The 24484-nt window shown below is 38.3% G+C and overlaps 1 protein-coding gene across 6 annotated transcripts in view; it reads left to right on the forward strand.

The window, feature by feature from the left end:
- The window catches only part of SMURF2 (SMAD specific E3 ubiquitin protein ligase 2), a 68699-nt gene that overhangs the window by 23866 nt on the left and 20349 nt on the right, over nt 1-24484 (forward strand). For 5 of the 6 annotated variants that reach the window (XR_012045429.1, XM_072881633.1, XM_072881634.1 and 2 more), the window contains exons 2-8: nt 5183-5221; nt 6864-6972; nt 16064-16197; nt 17389-17454; nt 21327-21411; nt 22734-22817; nt 24215-24417. Coding sequence is in view for 5 of the 6 variants with exons in the window: in XM_072881633.1 (XP_072737734.1) it covers nt 5183-5221; nt 6864-6972; nt 16064-16197; nt 17389-17454; nt 21327-21411; nt 22734-22817; nt 24215-24417 (720 nt within the window). In the remaining variant the exon portion in view is untranslated. Of the gene's footprint in view, nt 1-5182; nt 5222-6863; nt 6973-16063; nt 16198-17388; nt 17455-19812; nt 19928-21326; nt 21412-22733; nt 22818-24214; nt 24418-24484 lie in introns of those variants that run through there. The other variant, XM_072881636.1, reaches the window with a different exon arrangement.

The raw sequence follows: 24484 nt of genomic DNA on the forward strand, positions 1-24484 counted from the left end.
TTCTTACTAAGTCACCTTCTGAGTTTTAAATGTGTTGATTATGTGTTTCCTTCTGCTTCTTCAGCTGGTATGCTTGCTTCCATGGATGTGTGATTACTTTTTTATCTTCTTACCTGTCTTCCTGTATCTTTCACTGATAGTATTGATGTCTTTCCAATATCCACACTTAAAAATAATTTACTTAAGAGGATAGCTTAAGAAAGATTAATTTTTAATACAGAAATTTTAAAACCAATGTATTTCTGTTGTGATCATCTACAACTGTAGCCCTGAGGTACTAGTACCTCACCTTGCTGGGTACAAACACATTTAAATCTTGTAATTTGCCATAAATCAAGAGATGCATTATAGCAGGTAGATGAGAGTGTACAAACATAATAGGTAACGTAACACTACAATGTACCTGTGAGGTAAAGTAGTATTATTCCCATTTGCAGGTGTGAAAGAGTGTGGTGAACAAATTGGCTATAAACAGTTTGATGTAGGTTGGAAATACCGGGGAGGGTTGCATACAAGATCACTACCCTTAAATGTCCGAGTTCCTTAAATTCAGACAACGTTTTCTTTCTTAATGTTGCCTTCCTCAACACTCATTGTAGGTCTATTAACCAACCATTGTAGGTGAATAGGATCATTGAAGACTCTTAGATCATATCTAAGATGTGGTGATTCTGTGAAATCTCGTAGATCTTTATCACTTTTTACTTCTTTTCATTGTAAGCTTTCTACAATGGCACTCTCCTTTCCACTTCATGTTCTTCCCTTTAAGTATGGAGACCTTGTGTTATATATATACACACTTACTATTCTGAAATAAACATACTTTTTAATACTTATATAAAATAGTGGTAATGTATAACATGGGATACCTTCCATAACAACAGTTTGATGTCATAAAAAGCTTGATTTTTCTGTAAAAATGAGTCAAAAGTAAAAAGCAGTTGTAACAAGAGTTCTTCAGTAGCTAGCAAAAAGAGTAAGAAGAGTTCAGAAAATGAGAAAAATATTTATCTTTCTATAAAATTCACATTTTCAGTAATCCTAGTTCCTTTCAATTTTCTTGTGGGTTCCACCAATTATTTCATCCCCCTCTATAATTGCATGTAAATTTTAATAGCTAACAGGTAAATTAGATTACAGGAGTTTGGGGATATTAAATATTTTGCATTTACTTGCAATAGTTAAACTATTTTTCAGTAAACCATTCTTTGTTGGTCGCTGGCGTAATAAATCAGAAAAAGGAAATTGGCAAACGTGATTCACTTAATTCCTATTTTTGAGTATTTGAGAACTATGCGTAGCAAAGCAGTCATGGAAGGAGACTAGGTAGCTTATAATCTTATGCTCTTTTCATGTTTCTGTGAACTGACCTGAGTAGCATATGTTAGAATGAGATCATAAGGCATGATAAAAAGGTATTTAATGAACGTATAGTATGTAAAACTGATGTGCATGTTTGTCTTGGCACGTATATATTGTTCCTTCATATTGGAATATTAATGTTCTCTTTTCTGTAGACTACCCAGGAAGTCTGTAATAAATACAAAACATAGCTATCCACTGACTCACTGATACTCTGCAATAAATACTTTATCTACATATGTGTACTAGAAGCCATTAATGTCTTTTGATGATGCACTTATGGTACAATGCTTCCCCCCCGCCCCTTTTTTTTTCCAAACTAGTGTCTGTATATACAGGCATTGGTTTGTGTTCTAGTTTCTGAAAACCTTCAGTGCAAGTTTAAATAGCTTAGCTTCTTTTTGGTTTAAAAATAATTTTAATAAAAAGTGTTTTAAAACAAGCATGTACAAATACCAAATAACCTTCTCCAGTGGCCTTGTGCCACCTCTAGAGGATCTATTAATGGTGCAGCTGCATAGGACTGATAATGGTGCGGGTTTGGGTCCAGAACCATCAGCATTTTAGCTCGGCTTTGTCATGAAAAATAAATCTCGTTATGGTTCTTTCTGGTTTTTTTGAATCTTTTGCTCAAATTTGACATAGGATAGAGGTCTCGAAGATAATTAAGTCCCATGAGTTTTATGAGAATCGTTGCCTGGATAAAGAGGAGACCCTAGCAGTGACCTGAAATGAGAGGAAAAAGCTGCAGTGAGAGGTCCCGTGTTGTGAGACCACTGGAGAGTCTGCGTGGGAGAGTGTCTGTCTAAATGCCCTACCGGTGGGAAAAGCCTCAGCTATGGCTTTCAGTCAACCATAAAACATAAATCCATAGGAAACCAAACTTCCTTAGTTTTTATTCTCAAGGAACTATTAATCAGTTGGTTATCAAAATATTCAGAATAGGTTTTAATACAGTGTTGATACAGTTAGAAAAGTGGAGCATAAACTCTTGTACTTTTCCCATCAGTGGGAAAAGTTTTGTCCAAAAAAAGTCCTGAGATAGATTAGAGCTCTGTGCATGGAAGAAGATTGTTTCACTTAGAATTGAGCTGATGCTCCTGGGACCTGGGCTTTTTCACCTAGAAATACCTGGCAGAGAGGTTGGTGTTAATAGAAGATTTCTCAGTGTCTCTCCTGTTTTGTTAACCTGACAAAGCCAGAATGGGTTGACATCTGACTTTCCTTACATGTGGTTACTAGAGAGGGAAATCTTGAGCCAAAAATATTAGTTTGTTCACTCATGGCTAATTGGTGGGGGAACGGTTATTAGTCTGTATGGTGTGCGTGTGCCCAATTTTATAAAAATGAGACTTTGGTTAAATTGCACTGGCAGGCCTGCTTAATATTTTGAAAAGTGTTTATAATTAGTTAAGCTTGCAACTTCTTTCTCAAAAGATTGGTCAAACCTTTTTTATTTTGGACATTATACAATTTCAGGAACATATTGTATGGCTCACTGTGCTATAGATGAATTTTGACACAACTATTGGATTTAAAGCCTTCAGCTTCAAGTGACGCTTCCTGTTTCTTGTAATGGGTGAAATTGTGCAAATAATTATTTCTCTTTGAGATATTTAAAAAAGTGACCATCCATATAAGCATCTATTTTACTTGAAGTTTTTCACCACTAGATGAAAGATGGCTGGTGAGCAGTAACCTTTTTCAGTTCTTGGACGAGTGGTGTCTGTTGACAACTCCGGCTGAGGATATTCTTGGTGTAATAAAATCTTAAGGAACTGCAGAAGCACTTTTCTACGTTTGTCTTATCTGTTTCTTTAAATGTCTTTTAAGTTTTTATCAATTGTATGGATAGAGTAGACTTTAAATTGCTGGGCACACGGAAGTCTTTAGTAACTGTGGATTTTGATTACGCCATCCTAAGGACTTTATTTGAATGTTTTGTGGAGCAGACGGTGATGTGACAGTCTGTCTCCTATACATGCTTGGACTCCAAGTATCAAAAATACCTGAAACATTTGGCGGTCTATTAGTATTTTACTACTGTTGACTCTTTACAGTGGGATTACTGGGTGAAAATCCCTTAAATAGAGCTCTGCTTTAGGATTACCATTACGTCTTTGAATGGAGAGAAGTAATTTTTTTACCTTTATCATCTTTTAAAAAGAACAACTAATAACAACCTGGAACCAGGCAATTTTTTTGCAGGTTAACAGCATTGTTATTAGCACCCCTTTGCATCAAACTAATACGCCAAAACTTTCCTGGGGGCTTATATATACCTTTCCTGTGGTATATGTCAATGTGCAGGGGATTGTTCTATGACTACCTGCAGTCATTAATAGGTGTCACCTCATGTTTTATGGAGGACCAAAACTCGTTAGACCTGAGTAGAGTTTTAGCTAGATTTTACAGTACTGAGTGGAAAGCAGTTTCACTGAAATCAACATCTTTATGAACCTAAAAATTGGGAAAATATTAATTCCATTGATTTAGAATAACATGTAACTTTGTCTGTGCTAGCATGCAGAACTATTCAGGGTGGTGCTTCTCTGCCCTGACCGTGGAAGTCTCCCTGAGAGTGCTCATGGACTACCTCCGCTTACTTTTATTTGGGCAGATACTATAAAAGAAATTGGAGAATCAGTAGCCCTGTGGGATCAGTTTGAGGATATTCTATGGGGGAAAGCATGAGCAATTTTGTTTGGTTTTAGGTGATGTCTGTGGGATGCGATTATTGGATGCACTTTTCTGTCTTTACATTTCCTGGTAGTAAGAAATATTGGCAATCCCATAGAAAAAATATCCAAGGGAATCATATACTGAGGAGTCTTCTGCAGTACTGATTCCAGCCAAATACCTCTTCCCCCCCCTCCCCTTTTTTCTTTTTTGTACTAGCTGTGGGAGTTCACGCTTTCACTCAATACCCAAGAATCCTTTTGTGTTATCAGTAAATATTTTAATGTTTCACAGGGGAATCTAATATTTCCTGCTTACTAAACCTGTGATAATAGATAAGCATATGTAGTTGAACAGTGGTGCATTTTGTGAGGAGAAGTCTTCTGTGTGTACCTTGGCATCTTTATACGAAAGTTGTTCCCTTTGACCTTTATTTATTTATTTATTTACTCTATTCTCATATGAGATTGTTTTCCCCTTGGTATTTTTAGTTGACAAATGCAAATGTTCCTCCCTTATAATTTAAACAAAAAAGCCTGAAACAATTGTCAGCTTCTACAAATAAAACGTATCTTTGGAGCCATCAAAACTCTGGCATTAGAAGTTAGTCTACTCCACCCAAATGTTTTTCAGGTAAAAACTTTTATTTCGTTTCCACGCAGGATAACAGAAAAGCTTAGACTGCCTAATGCACTTTTTTTATGGTCAAGGAAGCTTTTGCTGGCCTGTAGAACTGAACGTAAGACCCTGCTCGTGAAATACCACTAATTTTACTGGTACAATTGTTTGTGCCGCTGGATGGTGAGCTAGTTAGAAATGGTCCTGTTCCCTCACTAGGTAAACACAGAGCTGGCAAAACCATTGGGGGGGAGCAGAACATGTGAAACTATGGCCCGAGGAAACCACTACCGTATCACTTCCACTATAATCTACCTAAAGGTAAATTGCCAAAAGATGACGCTTCTGGCTCAGTTTCAGGAATTATTTTACATGACAGTTTAAATGATGTAGGAGCACAATTCCTTTATGTTCATTCATTTTATTTTGAGCAGGATTTTCTGGAATGCTGGACAGGTAAAGTAACTTTTTTTTTGAAGTTGGGAATCAGTAACTTAATTTTGTACTTCTGTTTTTCTTACAGTACTGTGTGCAAAAAACTTGGTGAAAAAGGATTTTTTCCGTAAGTAGCTGCTAAAGTTTTATGTTTATAGATGGGATAAATATTATGCAGGTTGAGTACATCAGTGTTTGCACATGATCATTGTATTAAGATATCTGCATTAAGGGTGCTGGGGGCTTTGATGTTTTCACACTGTTTTATTTCAGGGCTTCTAATTATTTCGTAGGTGACACTTGTTACAGATTCATAATAATAATTAAAACACTGACACACTCTGTTTTTGATGGGAGTGGGGAACAAATTTACTCTCTCAGACAAATTACATGTTTTTCAATTAGTGCCACATATTTATTAAGATGTTTTTCATATAAGAACTTTTTGTCCAGCAGACAGATGTACATCTTAATTATTAATAATCATGTCATAATACTTACCTACTCTGAAATGATATTTTAATTAATTTTAATAATGTTTTGAAAGAAGTGCTAAGAGGTGGATGAAGGAGGCAGAAAGGAATGTTATTGGCTGTGTATTACCTGCCTGCCGCCTCCCAGTTGGGAGTAGAAAGAATTCAAAAGATCAGACCTGAACTTTGAAAAGAACTTGAAGAAGGGATGATACAGAATTATATTGTCATTTGTGATACTTCTAAAACTTGCTTTATATCTGGATTTTTGTATTGATTGGAAATTTTCAGGTGTTTAACAGTTTAATAATGCCTAAAAAACCCCCTCAAGATTTGAAATCTGTGATGCACTTCTGTACTGAAGTACAAATCTCACAAGGTCCTGTTCTTCCCCTTCCCCACGTGCTTTGCCTTTATCCCCATGTGCTTTGTCTGACGCTTGTCTTGAACCACTCTGCTGCTTGACTGGCTGTGTCGCGAGTCACCTGAGGAAGCGGAACTGGTACAAAACCCGTGCTACAGAAAATGTGAATAATGTTTCACCACCTTAGTTCCTTCAGCTGACTCACTGGGCCCTCAGATGAGGGGAGGAATTAGTATGAGGGGAAAAAGGGATAGGACCGCATGACTTAGGGGCGTTAGTGGTGGGACCATCCCTTTTGGTGTCAGTTAATAGGGTGGTTAGAATAGCAGTTGCAGTAGAGCTAATTGTAGCTCTGGTCCTGCTTCTTTCCCGTCCTCAGCTGTGTAGCCCTGCACCATCTTTGCACTGATTTTTGTTGATCCACTGAACCTGTGTTCAGTCTTTCCAAGGTACTAAGCTGGCAGAAAATGAAGTTGAAAGCTAGCAGGAAACAAAGTGGACCTCAAAAGCAAGAATAACCTGTTTTAGGTGATTTCCTGTAATACCAATAACAACCAAATCATGATTGTAATTAATCTTAAAAATAGGAATACTGTAAATCTGTTTTCTCTGCCTTTTGCTGAATTCTTTGTATATTGAGAATTTACTCAATTCTGAGTTAGGAAGATTAAGGTGTTAAGATTTTTTTTGCCCAACGTGTTTGACTTACACAACTTTTTTTCTTGGTCTGTATCAGTGAAATAAATTGCTAATTTAGCCATTTCCTGTGCTTAATATGTCATGTTATTCCTATTCATTAAATATGGCTCTCATTTATGAATAAAAGGCAACTTAAAATAAAAAATTAAAAAAAACCAAACCAATTGTGCAATGATACAGGACTTTAAAGCATCCTGATCCATTTGCTAGTTTTTTTCTTTTCCTCCTCTTAGGACTTCCTGATCCATTTGCTAAGGTTGTGGTGGACGGATCTGGCCAATGCCATTCTACAGATACTGTGAAGAATACACTTGATCCAAAATGGAATCAGCATTATGACCTGTAGGTGGTAACAGTGATAACCAAAGGTTTGAAGTGAAATCCTCTAAAGTACACAGAAATTGTCAGATGTTCATAATACTGTCCTATTTACAGCTTGGAAAATGTGCCAGAGTTTATTAGTTTAACTAAAAAATAAGTGTGTCAAAATCCACTTTCTCATTTCCCTCAAAATCTAAACACTACACTTGGTTTTCTAGTGATGATGTCTGCATCACTAGATGTTTACATGTACTATAGCATTATTTTATTGTAATATTTCCATGTTAACACTTCTGTAAAATGAAGCAAATAATTGACAATATTTCCCTCAAACTGCTCTTCTCTTCATGCTGGTTTTGTCTGTTGCGGTGCTACAGTGTCTTTTCTTCTGTGTGCCTCTTGTTCATTTTTCTCTCCTTTATGTCATTTTCTGTCCTAAATTTACTTCTCACTATAAATTATTATGTTGTTATCATCACATGAGCATCTTTCAGTGCTTTTGAGCAATATAATTGGTATGGGATGTATATGTCATGTTTTTCCTCTGTCTTTAAAGCATAGAATATTGTGTATAATATAAATTCTTAAAGGTTTTCTTTTTTATATAGGTTTCTTTGTGCATGCTTTATTTTCCCAGTCTTTTATCCTTTTATTCTTTACCTTTTTCTTTGGGATGGAAGATGAGGAAGAGAAGTGAACAGTTTTGCCTCATTGTATTCTCCTTTCTTTCTAAGGCATTGTTCTGATTTGTAACTTTTTTCACATGGCTCCGTTCCCTATCTTTATTATTAGAAATTGTTTCAGCATATTTACGTTAGCTTTGGACTTCACCAAACCTAGAGCAACTCAAGTATTAGTGCACAGAGAATCTCTTGTCCCCCTTTTTCCCAGTGAAGAAAAGCAGCTTGATAGGTCTTTCAGCAGAACGTGGAAGGCCTGGTTTAAAGTGTTGTCTTGACCTACTCTTTATTTGAATATCCAAGACTAAATATGTGAAGTCACTGTTCATAATGTTTTAGTGTAGTATACAAAACATTTGCATTACTGCTTAACAAAGTATCGTTAGCGGTTTAGTGAAATAATAGCACTTTCACTGAGGAAAGCTATAGTATTAGAGTTTTATTATTCACACCCAGTCCAAGCTTAGATTCTGCATGTGAGACTGTAATTCATATTCATTAGAAAGATGGATATAAAACAAGTTTAAGTTCATGTAGAAGGAATGGCTCTTTTTCATATTTAAAGAATTCTAAGTTAATTCTAAGAATTAAGTTCTAACTAAGAATTCTTAGTTAAAAATCAAAGTTAATTTGATTTTTTTATGTTGTTAAACCTACAAAATGTTGATTCATACTGAATGCAGATTTCAGACCTCTGCCCTTCCGTGCCCTCTCCAAGATTGCCCATCCATTTGTGAAGATCTAGCTTGAACATTTTTTTTCAACAGCAATTAACACTCCACGCAGTGTCCTAATGGTGAAATTCAAGAGTAGATTGCACTGATCTTGCAGCTTGCAGCCACCAAAAATGGAAGGCCCCCTTTCTCTCCTGTTTCAACCCCTTTCCCAATTCATTGCATGTGTTCATGCTGCTTCCCTTGTACTGGCTCCGTCTGGCTTCTGGGTGAATGGATTCAATTCACTTAACCCCCAGGAAGGTAGCTGGATGGGGGGAAAAGATGTGTGTGATTAAACACGTCCACTGATTAAATGAGTTGCGTTGGGTCAGTAACGGTGTGCCGGCATTAGCATGTTAGCTTGCATCAGGAGTGAGCTTTTGTAGTCTCTCAATCATCCCCACTTGCTGTGTCTTGGCTTCCTTCATGAAGCGGTCTTAGAGTACATGATCCCAACTGCACTGGATGAAGCTGAAGCACAAGGCGCATCCCCTGAGTACCACCAAGGCTCTCCTGCTAACAGGAGCTGAAGTTGACAGGATCAGACTAGAGCTATAGCATAAATCCCTGAAATGCGAGCACAGATGTTTATTGGTTTTTAAGTAGGTGGGTCTGTTGATGAGCATTAATGCATAGCTTTACAGGGATAAAAGGATAGTAAGGTGGAAAGTGCTGCCAACATGACCTGAGCGTAAAGCCTTCCTGTAAGCTCTGTACAGCTAGGGAAGAGATGCTTTTGAAGAAGGAATGGTGGGCCATCACTTGGCAGTTATCTGCTACTAAATTCTGTGTTGAAAACGGCAGTGGTTCCCTGCGTCTTCCCCAGTATCTGCCAGTCATGTCTTGGTGTTTGAAGTCTGTGGTGACAATGCAAGTAAGCAGTTGACAGGAATAGGTTATTAAGGATGCTGAGTGCTCCATGGGCTAATGACTTGGAGACTTGTTTCCCTTCTGGAGAAAAGAAGGAGCAGAGGACATCAGAAATGTGGGAGGATGTTAATATGCAATGAGAGTAATGGAAAAAAATATTGAAATCTTGAGGAAAAAATTCCTTTCTGGTTATAATTTTCAAGGAAGGATGAAGAGAAGGTATTTTTATGTTGTTTTATAGAACAAGTCATGGTTGTATCTGGATACTGTAGTTGTCTTAGCTTTGAAGCAAGACTGATTGCAGTCCACAACATATTATAAAAAGCAGAGATGGAAATGGGGTTTCTGGCAGAATGTTTTGCTTGGGCAGATTTGGGGCGTCTCTTGCTGGATTGTCCTAAGGAATCTAGACCGGTGTGAAATATTTTGTGTGTGTGTGTTTTTTTTTTTTTTTTTCTTTTCGTTTTTGGGAAGAAGATCCCTAAAAAACCTAGGGTTTGTTTAGTTAGGATATTATTTTCAATATAAATTACTTGTCCTGTAGGGAAAACTACTTTGCTTGATTCTGGCAGTTGAATTCCCTGATGACAGAAGTATACACAGCATTTCTAATCCAAAGTAAAATTTAGCATTATGTCAGGCCTTGTAATTTGAAAATAATACTCTCCCCTCAAAATTTCCTTCCTAATCATTTAACCCCTTTTATTGTCTTGCCTGTTATTCCTTACTCTATGGAAATTTATTTCCATTTATAAGCATCAGTTACCTAGTCTTCAGTTACTATTTGAAACAGCAGTAAAAGATCAGATCTCTTTGATACAACAACTCGCTGCCTGGCTTTTACCTTAAGGTAACTTTTTACTGTAATATACCCAGTGCCAGGTCTCAGCTTTTCACCTGCACCAGATAGTAAGATAATTAACTTCGGGGGGGCGGGGAATAGTAGGAATAGTAACCATCCTACTGCTAAGCACCTGATGGCAAACCTCATAGATTACAGAACTTAATCTTTCTTCTCATCCTTTGAAAATAATAGGTTTTTTAAACTTCCTAATGTTTACCCTAACAACACACCATTGCATGGGAACGCTGGTCTCTGCCTTATGACGCTCCCACTGTTACAGGAAATGCTTTGCACACCAAGCATAACAGATGGAGTCTGTGGCAGCTTGCCTGCTCCTGCCACCGCGCAGTGTAGGAATTGAACCAGAGGAAGGTGCCGTTATGTAGAACTTTTTAAAAGAAAAATCCAGCTTTTTTTTCCTACCATGAAGATTTCTGTTGGTTTTTAAATAACTGTAGTAGGCTTATGGGCAGTAAAACTGTCTCTTGGCTGCGTTGGGCTGATGGAAGTGTCCCCAGCCTGGAATTTGTATAACAGGTTAACGCTGCTGCTAATTAACAGTCTCATGTATCATGTGATGGCATATGCTAATTGCACAGTAAGATGGATCTGTTGTGATGTATTTATGCAATAATGTCTGAATCAAGTTGCTAATTCCAAGGGAATTTTGTGGCTTGCTAACCTGATTCAGCATAATAGATATTCTGTTGTATAAGATTTTTTTGAAAAGACTTCTGCAGTGTTATAAAGAACAAAAAAGGTTTTGCTTTTGCCTTACGTGATTCTTAATTCAGATGTTAGCGTGAAAGGAAGCAGTTGAATTAGTTAGTTGCTTAGATTCTTCAGCCTAGATGGGTGTGTGTCTGGGGGGGGGAGTCTGGGAGACTTTCCAGAAAGAAATTGCCAAATAGTTGCTGTCTGGATGCAGTTTAATGTCAGTAAAATACCATGCTTGCCCTGGATGTATTCCCCTTATTTTCAGTCTTATTTGTGTTTTCCCTATTGTTAAGGCCTTTCCTCAAAGCTTTGAATAACCATACTTAACACATTTACAGACCTTCTTGCATTCAAAGCATTTAAACACTACCTAAACCAGCAGTTCTGAAACTTAAGAAGTCCATTTTTTCTCTTCCTTCCCTTTTCTTCTGTTCTGTGATAGCCTAGATCTCTCCTACAGCCTTCCCATGCTCACCTGTGCCCTGTACCCTACTCCAGCCCTCCCCAGCAGCCTCTGCCCTTAAGGCATAGCAAGTCATATGGTCTATTTATCACTGAAAGATATTTGTACCATGGTCTCCACCAAAACCTATTCCTGGTCCCATCTTTATTCTTTGTCCTTCAAATCTGCACCCCCAGGCTCTAGCATGGACTTGTTGCTCTCCTTCTTTGTTATACCTCTCAAATGTAACCTCACCCAACTTCTGCAACTCGTCCTCTTCCCAAAATCTCCTCACTGCAGGTTCTAGTTCTGTTTGGTGCCTTCACATTCTCAAGCCTCTGCGCTGCCCTGGCAGAATTGCCTTTCTCCCCCAACCCTCCAACTCTACTTTGCCTAGTTATTGCTAAAGATCCTGGATTTTTCTCGGGGAGAGAAGGCAACAGAATCACAGAATCGTATAGGTTGGGAAAGACCTTTAAGATCATTGAGTCCAACCGTAAACCTAACACTACCCAGACCACCACTACACCATGTCCATAAGCACCTCATCCAAACGTCTTTTAAATACTTCCAGGGATGGCGACTCAACCACTTCCCTGGGCAGCCTGTTCCAGTGCTTGATAACCCTTTCAGTGAAGTAAAATTTCCTAATATCCAGTCTAAACCTCCCCGGCACAACTTGAGGCCATTTCCTCTCGTCCTATCACTTGTTACCTGGGAGAAGAGACTGACCCCCACCTCTCTACAACCTCCTTTCAGGTAGTTGTAGGGAGCGATAAGGTCTCCCCTCAGCCTCCTTTTCTCCAGGCTAAACAACCCCAGGTCCCTCAGCCGCTCCTCATCAGACTTGTGCTCCAGACCCTTCCCCAGCTTCGTTGCCCTTCTCTGGACACACTCCAGCCCCTCAATGTCTCTCTTGTAGTGAGGGGCCCAAAACTGAACAGCTCTGCTTAGTGCTGGCTTAGGCAATCCCATCCTGGATTAGACTCCTGAAGAGCTGTCAAACAGCTCCTTGCAACAGCTTTGCCTTCTTCGTTGTTTAGACCAGTTTGATGAAGCTGATTCCCTTGGCATTTAGGGTGAAAGCATTTCTGGGTCACGTTTGGCCCTTATCAGCAGATCTCACCATTCCAGCTCAAGCACATCAGGCATACAGGTCTTTGCTGAACTTCTTAGGTGGGTCTGGTAGGAGCATCTGGAGTGGAAGCCCACTGCTTGGTGTTTGCTTGGTGCAGCTGCTTTTATGGTGTCTTGTAGGCTCAGCTCAACATTGGGCTGGGTAGCACTGGGGAGGAGAAAAGAGCAGCCAGTCAGTGCCACGTGTCTATGCTGTGTTCCTGTCTAAGCCACAGCCTCTGGCTGGTTCTCTTCTGACCATCCCAGAAGCTCAAACACCCTTCAGTTGCTACCAGAGATGAGAGCAATGTCGGGGTGAAGGAAGAAAGAAGAGAAAAAATGGTGGTGATATTTTTTGTTATGGCTATTTGCACCCTCTTCTCCCCCAATCTGAAAACAGCTGATATCTCAAAGTATAACACTACCATTGTATTAGAAAAAATTCAGAAATGGGAAAGTGGAGAAACAACCGAAGTAGTTTGTCCAGGTCATAAAAAGAGTCTGTGTGACAGCATGGATTAGAAATAGGGAATTCCTGGCTTCCAAGCCTGAGTTCGTACCTCTTGGTGTTGCATTTTTCTCTCCTTCTGGAGGGAGTACATCTGGCTTGTGATCAGGAAGAGGTGTGTTTTTTCAGGAATTCCCCCCCCCCCACTTCATTCTGCTTTTCTCTACCAAGCTGAACTTTTCAGGGAAAGTGTATATAATGCCATGGGGATGAAAAGTCACTTGATGCCAAACCTTCCTGAGTGGTATATTGGCTCAGAAGGAAATACCACCTTGGCAAAGAGAATTTTATTTAGACAAAGTAACAATTGTCCCTGTGTTTTAAAATTTGATTAAAATATTTTAGAGGTTTCCAGTATGGCATGTACTTGATTTTTGTTCAGAAGTGGAAGTGCTAAGAGTAGGCATTTTTCTTAAAATTTCTGAACACGCAGTTCTTGTCCAGAGCCCTAATTTTACAGATTCAGGAAATACGGGAGTTAAAACTTATATGGAAATTGAATTTTCAGGTTTCCACTTCATTAATACTAATCCTTTTATCTCTGTTGAAGTACTGAAGCTGTCAAATAGATATTGCTGATAAGGTAGTGTAAAAAAAAAAAAAAAAAACAAAAAAAACCCCAAAACAAATAATAAAAAAAAACAAACACAAAACCACCCCACAAAACAAACAAAAAAAACCCCCCAAACAAAAAACCCCCCCAAAACCAAACCAAACAAACAAAAAACCCCCCCAAAAAACAAACAACAAAAAACCCCCTCCAATAACTTTAATTATGAGGCAGAAGAGAGAGGCATCCAACAAAATGAGGGTTTTGTGGTTTTTGTTTCTGTTCCCCCCCCCCCCCCCCTTTATTTTTTTGGAACATTCTTTTTTAATAACAAATAAAATTCCTAGTTCAGGCTTTTATGTTGGAACTTTATTGCCAGATGATGTCAAACAAATGTAACTTATCCACCAAATGAATTGGAAATGTCAACTTGTCCTACCGTCACTCTCTAAATGCAACCATGTATTTTCATGCCTGAAATTATGCAGAAATACAGATGAAACATTTTGCTATAAAGCCAACTAGCAGTTACTGAACTATTTCTTTTCCTCCTTTGGAAAAAAAAAAAAAGATGACATTTTTATTTGGAAAATGCAGCTTGTCTTGCTTATTTCCTTTAAATGTGTGCATCAGCCAGGTTTTCTGGTGCAAAAATCAGAGTAGGTTATAGTAGTAATATAAAGTCCTCACCTGTTTGGTATGGATGGCTTACTGTCTGCATCTCAACCATGAGAACCTCACCCTGAAATGTTACAGTAATTCTTGGAAACTGTGTTGTATATTCAGCTGTTCTACATATTATTCAAACTGTTCTGTTATGAAATTGTGTTTAACCATATACCTTTGACTTTTTTAAAGCAACAAGGAAAACTGGAAAATTCAAGACAGGTCATGATAAGTCTTTATTTTTAAGTGCACCTAATTGTTCTCATAAGAATTTATTTTAAGTACATGAAACATTGTAGACTGCAACTATGCACGTGAATACCCATCTTCATCTCTCGTTTCTTTATGCAAAATTGTCATTGTCAAGGTTGTAAGGCCAAAAATCTGACCTATATTATGCAATCAGTTTACTATTCAAAAAACTTTGGGGTTTTTTTGTGTGAAGTTTGTGTTTTGTTTTGGTTGTGTGGAGGTTTGGGGTTTTTTTGTTTGGTTGGTTTTTTTGTTTTGTTATTTTGTTTTTTTTGGTTTTTTAAAATGTGCACTGGTTATTTTAAACCATGCTCATGGGTATGTGCCTATGGTTAGGCTTTTCTGTCTTCTACTTCTTGGGTCAGTCCCTGTCTGCAGGTGGGAAAAAGAAGTTCTCAAAGTTCTGCTTTTTGGAAAAGGAAAAATGGGAGAAGTGTTAATTGAGAACTTACCTGATCACAGCTGTAATTTTAAGCCATGACAGTTAGTTCAATTGTTTGGTTTGCCAACCTTGACAGTATCATTTCTATCTTTATGAAAATATTAAGATGTTTTAAAGCAAAAAAAAGTCTCAGTCAATGAGGGAGATGTATTTAGACATCAGTTGAGTTTGATCAGTTTTCTGTCAAAAACAAACAAAAAAAAAAGCACTTGGAACTAAACTGCAGAAGGCCAGAATTTGTGGTCTGGGAAGGGAGAACTACAAGCAGTTCTTGGGATCTAAGCCATAGTTACAAATTCATTTTCCTCGACTTGAAATAACTAATAATTCAGTATTGGCAATAGCTGATTTATCTTAGGTGTTTTGAAATTGTCCTCTGAAAGTTTTGAAAATAAAAACTATCTCACAAAGTAATTGCTTCTGAAGAACAAAGTTTCAAACAAAAAAGCAAAAATAAAATAGCCTATAGGGTCCAGGTTTCCCCAAGTCGGTGAAATGCAGATCTAGGTTTTGCAAAGCATTTCCATGGTAATGCTGCGAGGAGGCAGTCCACGTGTGAGCAGGGGGCAGGAGGGGAATGTGGCACATCTCAATTAAAATACTGTATGAACTTTTTGTAATTGGTCACATTCGTAATATGTAATGTATGTTATAAACAGGGCCTTTCTGAAGCTTTTTTACTAGTAAATTAGCTTCCCAAAGATTTTGTGTAACCAGGTTTGCCTTATATTTTCCCTGAGCGCTCAGAAGAGCTCTAGGTGAGGGTGACTTGCATTGCTGGTGGTTGGAAGAGTAGCCTGAAAAGCAGCGGCAGATGAAGTGCTGCAAAAGGATGCTAAACTGATAGTTTCTGTCCTGGCATTTGAACCGCTCTGCCTGCTAGCGCTGCTCACAAACACATGCTGCCACAAGCATTGCCATTCTCTTTGGTTAGGCTGAGCATAGGCATGAATCTAAGCATGTTTGTAGCTGCTTGAAGAGATGTGGTCACCGGGCCAGCCCACAGTCTGTTCATGTTACCGTTTTAAATGGATTTCCGTAGACTTTGGATTCACGTGAATGTCTTCTTCCAGAATCAGGATTTTAGATTAGTTTGTATTCAAGTAAACGCCTTCATAAGACATGCTTTCATTAAAGTATAATGTGTATATCTTCTCTGAAGATGACTTACTCTCTCTTGCTGATACAGTGTGTGTTAAATTTTTAATGTAATGGTTGATAGTCTTTTTTTTCCCCAAGGTGATTTCTGGAGCATCTTCAAAGTATTCAGTAAGTGCCATTCACAGTACTGTTTTTCCACATTTTTCAGATATATTGGGAAGTCGGATTCAATAACAATCAGTGTGTGGAATCACAAGAAAATTCATAAAAAGCAGGGAGCTGGTTTTCTGGGTTGTGTGAGACTTCTTTCAAACGCAATCAACCGCCTTAAAGACACTGGTTGTAAGTAAGCTAAAGAATAGAGTTTCTTCTCTTTCATGAATAGACTTTTGAAGAGTGATAGTTAATTGGGTTTTTGTTGGTTTTTATAAAGCTTGTATATTCCAATTGGTTTGGTAGTTTGTAACAGTGTTTTGTGGCTGAGGGTAGCATGAGTAGGTTGGAGAATGTAACTTACCTTTGGCTTTTCAACTCCTTTGCCCTGTTACCATAGACAGCGGTAACTTCGGTGCTGCAGTCTGGTTGTGGATTGTCAAGACTGAGCTTTGCTGTGTTGGAATTCCAAAGGAAGACAGATTCTAATTACCTTCAAATTATCTTTTTATTACCTTCAAAAATGCAAGTCTTAAGGGGTAAACGAAAGGGTAAAGCTATCTTGAAGCCAAAGTTGTAGTTTAAAAATTAATGGGCCTTCAAAATTCAATAGTAAATTTTGTCATAAGATATTAAGTGCTTTATAACACTTTGAGCACTTTGTATTTACTTTTTCAAAAGTTAATTAACATGTAAGATGCTGTTTTCCCATTATCCTAATGGGTGCCATTTACTTCTGAACAAAATTAGGTGCACTGTTTGTGATGGAAAAGTAGTGTTTGGCTATACAGATAATTTAAAAAAGGAAAAAGTGACATGCTGGTAGAGAATCATTGCGATTTTACCTTCAATAACAGGCTCCTTGGCGATAAAGGCATAACTGAAGTTCTCCTTTTTAAATATTTGTCACTAGATCAGTGTTTCAGTGCATTGCGCTTTGTTCGGTTTTATGAAGTTCTACCTATTTAGTGCGGAACACATGGATTGATGCTGCAGGTTAGCTCTGTGCTGTACTAATATGAGTGTTGAACTGGAAGTGCATTATGACAATGGCTGGTCTTCACAAGGGAAGAGAGTTCAAAATACTTCCTACAATCACTTTAGACATCCAATCTAGGGTAATGTCATTTCCTATTCATCAAAAGAGCTTTGTGAAGTAGGAAAAATGTTAAAGCAAAAGTACTCTAGTCTTGTTTTCTGATTTAAAATTACGAAAAATGAAGTCTTGGCTGAAGATTTTTAGTTTTGCTTCCCTTCCCCCATCTCTTGAAGTCTTAACTATCTTACACTAGGCAGAATTTTGTTCTGATGGTACTTCAATGTACCTTTCAAAGGCAGCAAAATACTGTATGACTTATGCTTTGCGTCCTTGTTTCATAGATCAGAGACTGGATCTGTGCAAGCTTGGGCCAAATGACAATGATACTGTTAGAGGACAGATTGTAGGTAAGTAAAGGTTTTTATCTTTTAGTTCTCTTGGAGCTTAATAGTAGCTATAGAAATACCCTTCCTAGATGTCAGTTTTCTCTCTTGAATTTTTTTTTCTTTTCAAATTCAGTGTGTAGGGCCAGAGACTTTTGGACCTCAAGCTAGAAGTGTGCATGTAGAGAATTAAAAAAACCCAACAAAACAAAACACCCAAACCACCCCACAAAAACCTGAAACAAACCCCCTCAAATATTATTACAAGTGTTGGAACAGATAAGATCATACATCATACAAAATTTATTTACAAAGTTTTTAATTTCACTGTAAAGAATGGTGACAGTTTGAGCCTTGAACTCCCTGTGAAAAACTGACTACAAACTTCTTGGCCATGGAGAGTTCCAGCAAAGCTGTGCTTCCTGTAGGTTTTGTGAAAGGGTAAAACATCTTGCTGTAACAGGAGTGAGTTGCTGTCTGGGATGACTTGGTCAATTCATTTTATGTTTTCACTGGTTATTAACAAGTCTGTCACCAATCTTGGTAACTGTGCTTTGTCATTCCGCTAACTCGTAAACCTTAAATGACTTAAGAACTGAAAAGAAGCTGGCAAATTGAAAAACAAGTATCCACAAACAACTTCATAAACACTCTCTTTTTGGTGCATTGTAAGTTGTTTCAGAGGGTAGCGTTTCTAGTAGGTTACTTAAGAAGTCAAAAAAAAAAGTTGGTCAGGATAAGGAGGTCTTTATTTTTATGGCAAGATGTTAATGAGAATATTTGGACATGGGGGAAAGGAAAGTGAATTCACATGCTCAGTGTTATGTTCCATTCTTAGTTCAAGTAATGTCCAAGCACATTCTTGTTTTGTCAGCCAGGGAAAACTATTGAAATAGCAAATAAGGGCTTCAGTGCATTTGTTTGCTTTCCTCGAAGTGCTCTGATGAATAATACCTATGACTTTACCTCTTTATGTTGCTTTAACCATCTGTCTAGCATCTGATCTGCAAGTGTTTGCACAGTATTAAGATAAGAGTGAGGTGGCACAGGAGAGTCAAATGATGGTAGAAATGTAGAGTCATAAGTGCATTGCTGACACTTCAGACCATTCTTGAATATTAAATTTTCCATGTGAGTTTGCACAGAAGAGTAAAGTATAAAACAGTCATTTTTCTAGGGTGTGTTATCAGTTTGGTTTGCTTTTTGGTTTGCTCCAGTAGAGTGGTCCCCTGATCATCCATGCTGTATGCATGCGATATTGTTTGTGGGGTTCCTTTTAAGAGGAAACTGAGCTCAGGTGACAGGAGAGCTTGTTCAGGGTCTGCTCCAGGCAGCAGAGATCCACTTTGCCCACAGCAGTCCTTCAGGCATGACACTAGCAGGGACTGTACCCTCACACCGTGACATGCGCTCATGCTGCCCTCCAGAGTATGCTCCTTGTCATCATGACTTGAGAATGCTAGCATTAATTAAACAAGGAAAAAAAAAAACAAAACAAAACAAAACCCTAAACCCCACCCCAAAGCAGAAAGGTCTCAAGGCTATTGGGATGCCAGATGGGAAGCCTGGGGCAAATACTGTGCAATGTGGGCATGGCAAATACACTTCAGAGAGAACTAGTTGTCAGAGGTTAACTAGTCAGCAGCGTGGGCATAAACTAGACTGACCAGTTGGCTTAACCTGATCATGAAAAGTGGTATAGCCAAAGCAGTGTTAACTCTTTTGGCATGCTGCTGGGGCTGTCCCTAATTAGCAGGAGCTGCTGGATTGTGCATTGAACCTAGAAAAAACACAGCTTGTCATGTTACAGCAGAGACCGAGAACAAATCTGTATGTTCTGCTTTGCGCTGTTATCAGAAAGGTCAGGTTTCCTCAGTCATGGCTGTGTTTTAATTTAATGCATCCTTGGTAAGATTCCAGAGACTCCTGTGTCTTTTTTTTTTTTTTTAATTGAAATTGTTGTTATTAATCTCCTTATATTTTAATCTTTCTTCACTAATGCAATTTTGTTGAATGGGTGAATGAGCCAGAGTAAAACTAGATAATTCCGTTGCAGTAGTTACATGGTGGAGAAATCTTCATTAAAAATAAGTAAGAGGATAGAATAAGTTATACCCTCAGTCCTTCTAGTGATAAACTGGCTTGAATTAAGAGGCTATGCAAGATTGGAAAACAATATTAAAATGTAATTGATACCTTCAGCAGATGATAACCTTACCCACTTGTGCACTTGATCTGTATGTTATGAAGGCATAATTTGGGACAGGGAGCAAGGGGATCTTTATCTTAAATACCTGGGGTTATCTTCAAAGGGGGGAAGAAAAGGGGACGCTTGTGAGTAGTGGATGCAAAGGGCACCTGAACTGTGTCTTAATCTTGCAGCTCTCTTCTGTGCCACCATTTTATTTCTGATGTGGCGGTGCAGAAAAAATGAGTCCTTACTCATTACAAAATGAAGCCGTGCACAAATTTTGGTCCTCACATAGGCAAAGAGGAGGTAATTGCCTTTGTTTAGTTTCATTTTTGTCTGTGTGTATTGCTTGCCAAACCTTGCCTACATGCAACAATGTGAACTTGTAATGTGTGGGTTTGTTGCAGAATAAACCGATCATCTACAATTTTGTTTTGGTTGAAATTAAATTTAAGGTGTCTTTCGCTGTAAGAAGTTGCTTTGTAACATTAGTGTTCGTGGAAGATGAGGAGTTGATATTGATGAGGAATAAAGCAAGCAGGTACTGCAGGGCTCCCTGGGTTGGTCTGTTGAAGGCCCAAAATCCTAAGCTTCAAAACATGTTGTTGTTGTTGAGAACTTGGACTCTCTGGCAAAAATTGCCAGTACTACTACATCTTTTTGTAACTTTGTGATGTTGACAAAAGTTTGATTGTGTCTAGATTAAGGTCTGTAAGTTTATTTCACTTCGTAGCACTTGAAGGCAATTGTCCAGAGATACAGTAGTGCCACCTCAAGAAATGTGTGCCACAGCACGTATCTAGCTTTTTAAGTAATCGTTTTATTGTTAAAGGCAAAACAAAACATCAAAAAAAACCCCCAACCCCGCAGGAACACAAGTGTCATAAATTACCAGATCGGACACTTTCAAATTATGATACTGGGTACAAAAGCTGCCCAAAAAAATCTTTGTTTTCATAACTGTAGTACAAAAGCTTCAGGCATAAATATCCATTACAATGAATCATGTAAAAAAAAAAAATTAAATTAAAATTAAAAAGTAATACAGTTTTGCTGAGGGCTATAAGGGCTTTTCAGGGTGCTGAGCGCTGCTTTGTGTGAGAGTTGCATTTAACTTCTTACCACTGGTGTTTGAAAGTAGCCAATAAACCAAACATGTAGTGCTTCTAGCAGTTCAGTTTTGCCTGGTTTTGTGCGTGTGCGCCTGTATGTGCGTGTGTTGAATCCCGCGCGCACACAAAATACATATGAAGGAGTCAAAAACATACAGGATTTTCTTATTTTAGGTCTTTCTATTAGCGGTTCTGCCGTTAGCAGTGCAAGCCTGGCGCTAGCACCATCCCGCTTGCTCTCCCGCCGTGTGTGAGGTTAGCCACCCTGCTGCCGTCAGACAAGCCACGCAGCTCCGCTGTGTCACAGTCCGTCTCGTACGGAGAAAAGTTAATGACAGCTTCAGAGTTAACTTCTTTTTCTGCCTTAACTTGCATTCATATTCTTCAAGCTAGCTTTTTTGAAGTAATGTGTAGAGAATTATGTGTATGAAAACATACACTGTTTCTGTATAATGTTCTTTGATTTGTGGGAAGGGAAAAAATATCCAGAACATGCAGCTTAGTCCTCCAAGTTGTACCATTTCTCTTTCAAATATAACTGTAATTTGCATTCAGATGTCATATCTTTAATAATTCTTTTATTATCTTAATAGTAAGTCTTCAGTCCAGAGACCGAATAGGCACAGGAGGACAAGTTGTGGATTGCAGTCGGTTATTTGATAATGACTTACCAGATGGGTAAGCTGACATCACTGTACTGTGGTGTAAATACAAATACAGCTCATACAACAGACTTCTGCAGTAATGAGAAGTCAGTGTACAAATAGGTTAATTTATTTTTATTCTCGCACTCAGAGTTCTACAGTTTTGGATTTAAGAGCAGGACATAAGCCAGCCAGGCTACACAGAATAGTTAATAGTTTGACCCTTGTCTTGTCTCTTCTTGGAAAACGGGAGGTGGCATACATGAGTAAATGCATTAGAAAATATACTTGTCTAAGAAAACATATGTCTTTCAAATTATAGAACTGATAAACTAATATAATGTTAAATCACAGCCAGCAAACTGACTTCATCCATATAGCAGTTTTGTAGCAAGGTAGTGAACACACAGGCCTGGCTGTCTTCTGCAGCGCTGTGCAGAGGTATACACTATTATAAAAATGGATCACTTTTTCTTCCACGTAAATCATAGTAAAGAAAACGTGATTGGAAAAGGTAATGGAGCCTGAGTTCTTGCTGTATTTACCTGCCAAAGGCTGGGTTTAGGATTTTGATTTGTCCCTGTGAGAGTTAATGACATCATTAACACCTAAACCAGTTTTGCGAATACAGAAAAATGCTCTGTTTTAGGTTCTGGTGCTGTCATCAACTTTTTCAGAGCAAACACAGACCTTCTGAATGTGATTCTTGGCAGGTAAAGACAGGAGAAACTGATTTTTCAGATGATGAATTTTAAAACATAAATTATCATTTAAGTCCTAAACAGCATTCTTTTGTTAATTTGGAGTCTGGAGAAGTCAAAAACATTTTTGAAAATGCTTTTAAATTTTCACTTCAAAATGTTCCTTGTATAAATATTGCTTACTTAATTGTGTAACTGCAAAACTATCTGTATAGCCTCATGTATTTTGGAGTGCAAAAGTAATAATAATTAAAAAGTCATGTTATTTGAAGGTGACTTTTTAATGAAAGCAAGTAGTGCGTTAAGATACTATGAAAGCACTTACCTAGGATCAGTGGTCAAAAAAAGTTAAATGCATTATTAAACATTATGTTTTCAAGAAGTTTCTTTATGTGGCTATTTGGATTTAATTAGAATTCAAATAGTTATTGAACATGAAGGTGTGATATTGTTAATGATACGCATGGTTCCAAGGGAAGAATATGTAAAATCAGTTTTGAGTTGAACTTTCAGTTGTTTCCTGTTACCTTGTTCAGCTAACATGATTCATAATAGTGTAAGTCTTCCTGAGTTGGCATTTATGTTGGAAACATTTTGTGCCCTGGTTTCCTGGAAATACCACTCATTGCCTTATCTCTCAATGTCTGAATTCTAGGTGGGAGGAGCGGAGGACTGCTTCTGGAAGGATCCAGTATTTAAATCATATTACACGAACAACTCAGTGGGAGCGACCAACACGGTAAGAAATTATTTAGGAGACTGTGCATGTGATGAAGCTTGCTTGCTGACCAGGGGTGCTGAGCACAAGTGATTCTAAGTGGCTCTAATGGGATATTCAGCATTCCTCTGAGGCACTCTACAAATGCTGTATGCTTTTCTTCTCTAGCATCCTACTTCTTCAGTCTGCCTAATATTTAACTCAGAAGAACATTCTGACTAGGTTTTTTTCCTCCCCTAATACTAGCATCTTTGTTTTCTTGTAGAGCTGCTATGGTAGAACTCTATAAATACAGACATTACAATGTGCAGACATCGTAAGGGATGAAGAAAAGAGATCATGAATAGCTGACAGACGTTGTCTATGTACATGCTATGACCGTGTAATCCAGAACTTTTAAAGCTGATCATTACAGAGCATGTTTCGAAATCATTATGATCACCTCTTGTAATAACCATAGATGCGTGTTGCGAAGCTGTTCCTCAAACCAGTTTTGCTGTTACCTGAATTGTAAACAGTGTCAGTGCATATTTTTCAGACTCTTCTGCAGACCGTCTGTGACTGCAGACTGTCTCTTCCATCCTCAATAAATATTATTCCAGTCTCTGTATGGATATGTTTGACTTAAAATAATCTGTACTGCTAACGCTGCCAACTCTGATATATATTTGCAGTTTTCATGTGAGTGAAGGTACTGAACAGCTTTTTAAGTTACCTATCTGTATTTTTCCTGGTATGTTAAAATACCTGTTCTAAGCTCTATACGCTTTTACAGTAGAAAAACAAATGCAAAATATATAATTTGTTTCAGGGATTTCCTGCATCCTTATCAGTCCCCCTTTAACCCATTTTAAATCCTTTTGAAAGCAGCATTGAGATACAAAACCCCATAATTCAATGTTTCCTCTTGCAGTCAAGCTCTCAAGAGCAACTGTTTTTTATCTTACTTAGCCCTTTTTCACCATCCTCACCTAATAACCTTCCTTAAAAATTAAAAGGAATAACAAGGTCTGATCACTTCCTTAGCCATATGAAGACAAGGTGAGAAAGTTTGGCCTGTATGCTGCTCAATTAAAAAAAGAAAGAAAGAAAGAAAAATTTTGCTCTCAGCACTCTGGTTAAGGTGGGAACTGCTCATGTGAGCATTTGGTATGATCTTGATCCTGCAGCATCGTATACTAAGTGTCAGGTCAGACCCTAAGATAGGTGAGGAGGTTTACTAATTACGCTGGGGTGAACCCAGTAAGCACAGAACAGAAGCTTTCTGCCCATCATCGAGGTATCCTGCTCAACAAGTCAGCTGCTCAGTTCTGCCATCCACAAAGATTTCCCGAGAGCCCCTAGAAGAAGCTTCCGTAAAGCGCGTTGTGTAGCCCTGTGTCCAGCCAGCAACGCAATTTTCATGTTTTCCCCCACAGGCCAGCGTCTGAATACTCCAGTCCAGGCAGACCGCTGAGCTGTTTTGTGGACGAGAACACTCCAATTACAGGAACGAACGGTGCGACCTGCGGGCAGTCGTCAGATCCCCGGCTGGCGGAGAGGAGAGTCAGGTCACAGAGGCACAGGAATTACATGAGCAGGACACACTTGCACACTCCTCCCGATTTACCTGAAGGATATGGTATGCAAATTAATTTTTTTTAATTGTAGGTCTCCCAAGAAACTGGGAAAATGGGTTGCGTCTTCTC

Source organism: Ciconia boyciana, chromosome 16, assembly GCF_034638445.1.
Source record: "Ciconia boyciana chromosome 16, ASM3463844v1, whole genome shotgun sequence".
NCBI lineage: Eukaryota > Metazoa > Chordata > Aves > Ciconiiformes > Ciconiidae > Ciconia > Ciconia boyciana.